Source organism: Octodon degus, unplaced genomic scaffold (assembly GCF_000260255.1).
Source record: "Octodon degus isolate 3935 unplaced genomic scaffold, OctDeg1.0 scaffold00111, whole genome shotgun sequence".
NCBI classification, from domain to species: domain Eukaryota; kingdom Metazoa; phylum Chordata; class Mammalia; order Rodentia; family Octodontidae; genus Octodon; species Octodon degus.
In genome coordinates this window covers 10,058,700-10,066,972 of record NW_004524687.1, presented here as the reverse complement: position 1 = coordinate 10,066,972, position 8,273 = coordinate 10,058,700, and the positions used below count along the sequence as shown (strand labels likewise).

Genomic DNA, 8,273 nt, shown 5'->3' with positions numbered 1-8,273 from the left:
TCTAAATGTTAAAATGGAAACAATCTATATGCCAGAAGATAAAATAGGCAAAACTCTTGATGACAAAGGTATAGGCATAGATTTTATGAACAAAACCCCAGTTGTGTAGGAAATACCACAAAGAGTCAACAAGGGAGATCTCATCATAAGGAAAACCTTTTGAAAGGCAAAAGAAGCCACCAACAAAGTGAAGAGAAAATCCCCAGAATGGGAAAAATGTCTTAACAACTACATAAAGAACTCAAAGACATAAAATTTAAAAACCCAATACAAAAATGGGCATCTGAAATGAAGACATTTCTCAGATGAAGAAGTAGCAACAACACATAAATGAATGAAAAAGTGTTCAATATCACTGCTCATTTAAGAAATGCAAATTATAACAATACTGAGAGTCTATCTTCAGTAATGGATATTATCAATAAGTCAACCAATAACAAATGCTGGTGAGGCTATGAGGGAAAAGAAATCCTTCTTCACTGTTGGTCAGAGTATAAAACTTGTCCAATGAGATGGAAATAAGTATAGAGATTCTTAAAAATATTGCAACTAGAGGTTCTATTTAACCCAGGTGTTTTCTTTTAGGAACTTTCCTGAAAGAGCAAAAAACATCATACCACAGCAACACATTCATAGTCATATGTACAGCAGCACAATTTGTAAGAGCTAAATTTTGTGACAGCCAACATGCTCATCAACAGATGAATGGAAAACAAACTGTGGCTTTTATATACAATGAAGTAGCACTCTTACATTAAGGATAAACATTCAAATATTTTTAGGTACATGGATGCACCTTGAGAACATAATTTTAACTGAAACAAATCAGATATAATGTTTAATTATCACATTATGTCTCTTTTGTAAGAACCCAAAAGCACAAATAAAGACCAAAATGAATGACAGATTTTGAGAAGTAGGTGTAAAATGTTCTTTTGAGAAGAACAACAAAGGAGGGACAAAAGGAAATGAAAGGAAAAAAAAATCAAGAAATGTCTTATGTACATGTGTTAATTCCCCATGATGACTCTCATCACTATGTATTGCACACACATAGTAATAAAAAATTTTAATATTCATTGTCATCACAATGAGGATTAGGGTTGAGAAGATATATTGTGAGAACATGCATCCTAAACATTTACCAAATATAGTACCACAAGATGGCTTAGTGACTGTTGCATCCCAGACAAAACATTCCCTAACTATAATTTAAAGCAGAACAATATTAGTTTGGCCAAAGCCTCAATCTGTAGTAAACTGGTTGAAAAAGCAAACAACCCCCCCCCAAAAAAAAAACAGCATGGCAAAGAAAATTTGCTCAATGCATCCACCAATAAAGCAGAGAAAGATGGGAGGCACAGGAGGTGAGACAAACTTTTACAAGTCATACTACCAGTAGCCCACCTCCAACTATGCTCTGTGTCCTAGGAGCAAACTCATCTACTGAAATAAAAAGTGCATGAATACACAGGTGAGAATGCAGAACTGACTCAACTTCCAAATACACGAGGCATTTGGGGTTCATTCAACATAGAAATCACAACACCAGGTCTGCTGACGGATTAAATACTGACACCCATCACACCATAGTGTGACCCATATACAAATTTTCTACAAGTGCCAGGAGTCTCCAAACCACTTTGTCACTGTCACTGGACAAGATATTGAGAAATACTGTTGCAGGAACAGCTGCCCAAGACAAGGCTGTGGCCCTGAATTCAGCTCACTGAGATAAGGAGGATGCTAAGGTATTTGCAGTAGTCTCAAGCCAACCTTCAGTGCCTGGACCAAGCTTCCAGGAGCAGCTGACACATGGAAACAAAGATCCTTCTATGGATGAAGGGGACCAGGTCTGGCCAAGGATGTTTCCGTCCTCTTCTGGCCAAAAGTTATGCTTCCACCAAAAAATGCACGCCTGCCTTGGGTTACTAGGCCTTGCACATTCACCTTTCTCAGAACTGAGGGTCTCCCATTGTCCTTCCCATGTAGCCTGCAGTCACTGGAGTACACAAACCAAGTCAGTCTCAGATAGGTGGAGAGGCTTTAGCAACAAACTAGGAGCTTTTGAATTAGGTGAGAAGAGTCCCTTCTTTGACAAGTGTGCCTGACTGGATATACAATCATTATTTAACACAATAAGTACCTAAGTATAGAAAAACTAAATACAAGTAAAGGTAAACAAGAAAACCATAAAGGCAAACTAAATTGTACCTAAGTGGTAGCATGGGTTCCTAGCCAGTGTGAGGTGCTAAGCTCAATCAAAATCTGTAAGAGTACACACACACATGCACAAACACACTCACATACACTATATCATAGGTGAGTTTTTTGTTTTTATCAAAGACAAAGATGGTTAAATATCAGACACACAAATTAAAGAATAAACTCATGATTATTTGAATCTTTGCATAAATATATTTTCTAAATCTTAATTTCTATGAATTACTATTTCTTAAAATCTTCTAAATTTTTGAAAAAGGGATTAATAACAAGACTCAGCACACATCCCATTATACTAACACAGGAAACACTGAAGGGAAGACACCTCCATGAATTACTTTAGGATCAGACATAAATCACAGATACTCAATGTCTCTGTTCCTCTGTCACAAAATTCATGTGTGGTGTACAAGGCCAGAAAGACAAATAACATAAGCAGAGACATGAAAGGATCAAAATCACTATCCACAAATGACATAATTATGAAGACTTACCATTTTATAACAATGACAAGAACACCTACCTATCCTACCAGAGAAATTCAACTGGAATAAGTTATAGTATTTCGGGGGCTGGAGAGATGACTCAGTGGAAGAAGCACTTCCCTGGTAAGCGCAAGGGCCTGAGTTCAATCCCTGCTTCCACAAAAAAAAAAAAAAAAAAGAAAGGCTGGGGAGATAGCTCAGTGGAATAAGCACTTCCCTCCCAAGCGCTTGGGCCTGAGTTCTAATCCCAGGTTCCACAAAAAAAAAATTTAAAAAAAAATTACAGTATTTCTCATAGTTTTACTACTCACTAAAACCATTCCATTATAATAATTTTGACTGATCTCATTCACAATATTCTTTCTATGAAGAAACAACTTTCAAGTCTCTCAAGGTCAGCATACACATAATAGTTACAGAGAATACAAATGGGTTTTTGTTTAGATTTAAAAACAGGTTTTTAAACTTACTGCAGGTTAAAACAAAAAAAAAAGTTTCACTATTTACTGAAGCAAAAGTGCAACAATATTCCTACAACATGTGAATATGATGAACATTTCAGAATACCTCATTTAAAAATACACTTAATTAGAAGTTTGACAAAATTTCTGAGACTTCAAATATCAACCTTAAAAGAAGATAATGGATGTTCCACTCAGCTTCTTTTCTCAATCTGTGTCAGTATTTTGTATTCTAGAAGAAAATCCTCCTCACATATTAGTGCAAAGAAAGGATTCTTATGAAGAGCATCTGTGCCTATGAATGTATAAAATATCAATGAACTCTTACAATCCAGCAACATGGGCCAGGGAGATAGCTTAGCGGTCTAAACACCCACTTGACAAGTGCAAGAACCTGGGTTCCATTCCTGGACTGCATGCCAGGCTGGCCCTGTGCCAGCCAGCCACAGAAACCAGGTGTGGTGGTGGATGCCTGTAATGCCAGTGCTGGGGAGGCTGAGACAGGAAGATCACTATGAGTCCAAGCTATGTAGCAAGATCCTGTAGCAAATAAAACAAATCAAAACACCTGAGAACATATTGAAAAAATCCTGCACATACATAAAATCTGAAAGCTAAACACAATGTCACATGCCAGGTAAGGCACAGATATCACAAGTTCAAGGCCAGCTACAGAAAGAGCTCAAGGTCCACCTGAACTAAAGAGTGAGATCCTATCTCCAGAAAACAGAAGAAAATAACTGAGGAACATGATCTTCCTATGTAAAGAATAAGGTACAGGCTGAGATTTGCTGGTGTGCTATACTATAAATATGTGCAAGTATATCCTTCATACTATATTTATGATTCCACTGAATTAACTATGAACATAATAAAGTCTTCTAGATTCCCTTCTGGAAAAAAAATGACAGAACATTACTATTTAATTCCTAAAAAAATAAATAAAGGGGAGAAAGATCCACTTCCATTTCTTGGGAAAGGCCATAAAGTTACAATGATTTAAGTCTGAATATCAAACAACATGTAGACAGATAAAACGCACAAGAAAACTCAAGAAATACTTCCACTTTTTTAAAACTGAGATTGCCTAAGACTGACAGTATAGACGAAGAAGGAAGGGTAATTCAACATCTGATTATGCTCATAATTGTAGCTTATATGCCAAGTAGACCTGATTTTTAAATCACAACCATTAAAACATGGACTCCATTCAGATGTATGACAAAAACATTAAATATTAAAATCTGAATTATAGAACAAATTATAAGAAAACAAATTTCTCATCTAGGAGTGGAAATAAAATTCAGATATAAATTTATAAAGCCATAAGTGGTAAAGTGACTTTGACTAGAATAAAAACAGAAATATTTAGGACTTTTGTTCAACAAAGAAAATCCTTGATTGAATTAACCTGCTGTTGAAAATTACAGAACATATTGTCATTCTATAGAAATAACAGATATAGACAAAAGATTTATTTTTTAAAAAGTATCTCATCACAAATATGAACACAAAATATAAGCAGAAAATTTATAGAAGAGTTTAAATAGGAAAGAGAAAAATGAAGACATAAGAGAAAGGACATACAAAAAAATTTAAAAATGGAAATGAATCTTAATTCGTATCCACACAATTCACCAAGTAGAAATTCTCTGGTGTTGGTGACAATGAGAAATAGAAATTACTGCCTACTGGTGGTGGTCCTACAGATGGTGCTTATCAGAGTTTCAATGGATATGCATTCTGGGCACTAGCTCCTGAGCATCTGTGGTATTTTCTCAAATCTACCTCTAGAGCAGGAAGATGTTTCCCATGTCGCTTACATGACTGACAGAACGTGAAAAGCCAGCTTGCCCATAACTGTAGAAAAGGCAGTGTTAGGTTATAGCTGCATGTTTTCTGAAGCATAAATTCACAGGGGTTGAAACTCTATGACTTGGTAGCTGCGCTGCACACATAAGCTTCTAAATGACGAGGGAAAAAGAAGACCCCAAGAGCTGCCAGCTCTACCTGTGCATCAGAAAACCAACTGGTGACTCCACCCAAATCACTCTCAGGCTGTACTCCAACTCTCTCTTCTGGTCTTCCCATATGCAATGACTTTCTGATGCCACAAAAGTGAAAATCAGATCTAGTCCCTGCTAGACCATGCTGACACACACTGAGCACTGGGAGGCAGAGACAGACTAAGGGGTGGCTTGAGCTGGAGCTCTGCGCTTTGTGTCAGCTGTGCCTTTCCTGAGAGACCATTCCCAGGGCCTTCTCCAGGACACCAACATGACAGAATTGTACACAGAATCTGGGGAACTCAACAGAACAGGACAGAATTCCATGGACTGCAGGCTCCACCCACATGTGGCACACTTGCAAAGGCTCATGGCCCTCTTTCCCCAGGGAGATGCAAGTCACTGCAAAGGAAAAAGAGCCCCAAGTCTTGGAAGTGACAGTGCTACGCAGACCAGACTTCAGCCCATTAAGTGCACGGAAGAGGCCCTGGAAAATAAGATAGGGTGAAGTACAAAGTCAAAGATTATCTCGAAGATTAAGGCAGATAGATTGGTTCCCAGAATCAGCATAAACTAGAAACAGGAGGGGAAATATGTTCAGCATTGTACACGCTTGATGAGTGTGGTTACACTGCTCAGCCCTGCGTCTGTTTATTAACTATTTCTATCCTATTGCCTTGTCCCCATAAAGCAAGTTGGACAATTCTGTGTACCTTTCAATAATGCAAAGTATATAAGTGACCAATCATTGAACCAAATGAAACCAAAACTAACACAAATCCCAGAGTAGTACTCCTCCATCCAAACACTCCCACCCATGGTCAGTACATCAGAAGATGATTAATCCAGTGCTCAACACAGGAAAAGTACCCAGTAACATTCATATTCTCCAGAGAAGCTCTGTGACTGCTTTCGCATGGTGTCCTGTTACTGACAGAGCACAAAATCACTGTTGCTGCTCAGTATCTCCAATGAGTATTATACCATACCACTAGTGTGTAAACAACTTTCAAAAAACAAAGTAAGTTTTCTTTTATTCTGTAGTACTAGAAATTGAATTCAGGGCCTTGTGTACATTTCACATGTTACTTTAGTTTGGAGATCTACAGTGCATTTAGACCTGTCCATCATTTATATATACTTTTTGTTGATCTGGGTCTTCTCCTTTCTCTAGGCTAGGTTCAGTCTTCAATTCTTCTGCCTAAGTATCCCAACTTGCTAGGATAAAAGGTGGATACAACAGGCCTCACTGAAGATTCATCTAAACAAGCATTGCAATGCCACTTAATAGTGGTAATAAAAGAAACCCTATCTTAGCTACACATGTTGGCATATGCCTGTATTCTCAGAATTGCAAGAGGTTCAACAAAATCAAAAATTCACTGCAGCCCGTAAATCTTAGTAAGACTTGGTCTCAAATTTAAAAACAAAATATTCAAAAGTGTGGGAAATGTAATTCAGAGAAAAAGGCTTGTGTTCCTTTTTCTGTTCAATATTAACATCAACCACAACTTGCAATCTTTTGTATGATGGAGAAATCCTTTCCATCACACTTAGGTGATTGTATCCAATAATTTTTAGGCTTAAACCCAGACAACATTTTTAATTTCCAGTTTTTCATAAAAAATGGTTAGGTTAATTAGTGTTAACAGAACACATAACTAATGTTTACTGACCCATTCACCTTCCTTCAGGTCTGTGATCTTTGACAAATGTTCAGAATGAGCTAGGGCATAGTGAATGCTCACACAAAGGAAAATCTGACTTCAAAGGTACAACTTCTTTCACACAAGTTTGGATCTTACCACCTTCTCCACACTCTGCCACTTTCTTTCTCTTCCTATTTGCTTCTCCCTACAAACATAAAGTTTATTCCTAAGAGTTTATATTCCTGCAGAACTCACATGTACAGCTTTATCCCTAGAGCTACCCCAGTAGTTCTTTAATATAAGAATTCCTTAATATACAGGATTTCCATTTTTAAAACAATGCCTACAAACAGTCCAAGGATTATACCAACGATATGAGAGGATATTTCTTTCCCTTTCCATCATAACAAATCACATGTAAATGTCCATACTCAAGTTCAACGAGTTTCACACAGTTCATTCAACATTCCGTCCTTTTTTGGAAAGAGTCCTTTCTCCAGCCACTGCTAATATATTAAAATCACTTACATTTTTCTCAGCAATCGAAACTCTATGGCAGGTCCTCACATATATAGGACACTTGTTATCAGATGTGATATCATAACAATTAAGATGATCAGTTCTTTGAACTGCTTTATGGAATACAGGAAATGAGGGCATGCGTGCAAGTGCTCCAGTACTAAGCCCCATCAAATATGAAGTTACCATTACCTTGGACTCTATGGGCATTAACTATCAACTGTCATGGCTATGGAAGTGTGGGAATGTCCTGGAAATTTGGGGATTCACTCTACTGCTGAAGGCGCACTGACCTGAGAAGGTAAATTGAGGATTTAAAAACCAGTATCACAAACACATATAGAACTGATATCCACCAGATCAGCTGGTGGGCTGGGTGAGAACAGGGAACCAGCACAACATAGCTCCTTCAAAATGAACCCGAACCTGAAGCTGGGTCACCCCAAAACTATCTCCTCACAGGTGGAGATTTGGCAGTGAGCTCGATCCGCGAGACTGCACTGCTGGTTCGCAAGACAGCTGTGCAAAGACATAACCCAAAATAGGGGATCTGCAGCCAAGACAGGAGGTCCAGAGGGTACCAAGGGTAGAGATCAGGAAGAACTCAGACCCTGGAGCAGGCAGGGAAGCTCCTGTCGGCCATTGCGGTTCCCTCAACTTCCGGGTTGATCTCATCAACATCGCATTCCCTTCTGTTCTGTCCAGGGCACCCATCCCACACTATTACCATTGCGTGGCTTGAGGTTCCTCCAGGGTCTTTCCAACGCGGGCTGCGGCCCACAGAAGTCATAAAGCAACGCCGTGTAGCCAGGGTTGCCGGTTTTCAGCAGGGGCTCAGCAGGGGCTCAGGACCTGGGATTTAGCGCCAGGCAACAGAGCCCGCCTCCCTTGCCCCCTGGTTGGACAGTTCGTTGCCAGCTTCTTCAACAC

The 8,273-nt window shown here is 38.7% G+C and overlaps 1 protein-coding gene across 3 annotated transcripts in view; it reads right to left on the bottom strand.

Annotated features, from left to right (window-relative positions):
- LOC101570461 (zinc finger protein 709-like) overlaps positions 1 to 8,273 on the bottom strand; it is a 64,883-nt gene that overhangs the window by 17,638 nt on the left and 38,972 nt on the right. Inside the window, exon 1 of one of the 3 annotated variants that reach the window (XM_023699106.1) lies at positions 8,071 to 8,200. The exons of the other annotated variants lie outside the window; for them this stretch is intronic. Coding sequence (XP_023554874.1) covers positions 8,071 to 8,133 — 63 coding nt within the window. The 5' untranslated portion in view covers positions 8,134 to 8,200. Of the gene's footprint in view, positions 1 to 8,070; positions 8,201 to 8,273 lie in introns of those variants that run through there. 3 annotated transcript variants of the gene reach the window in all.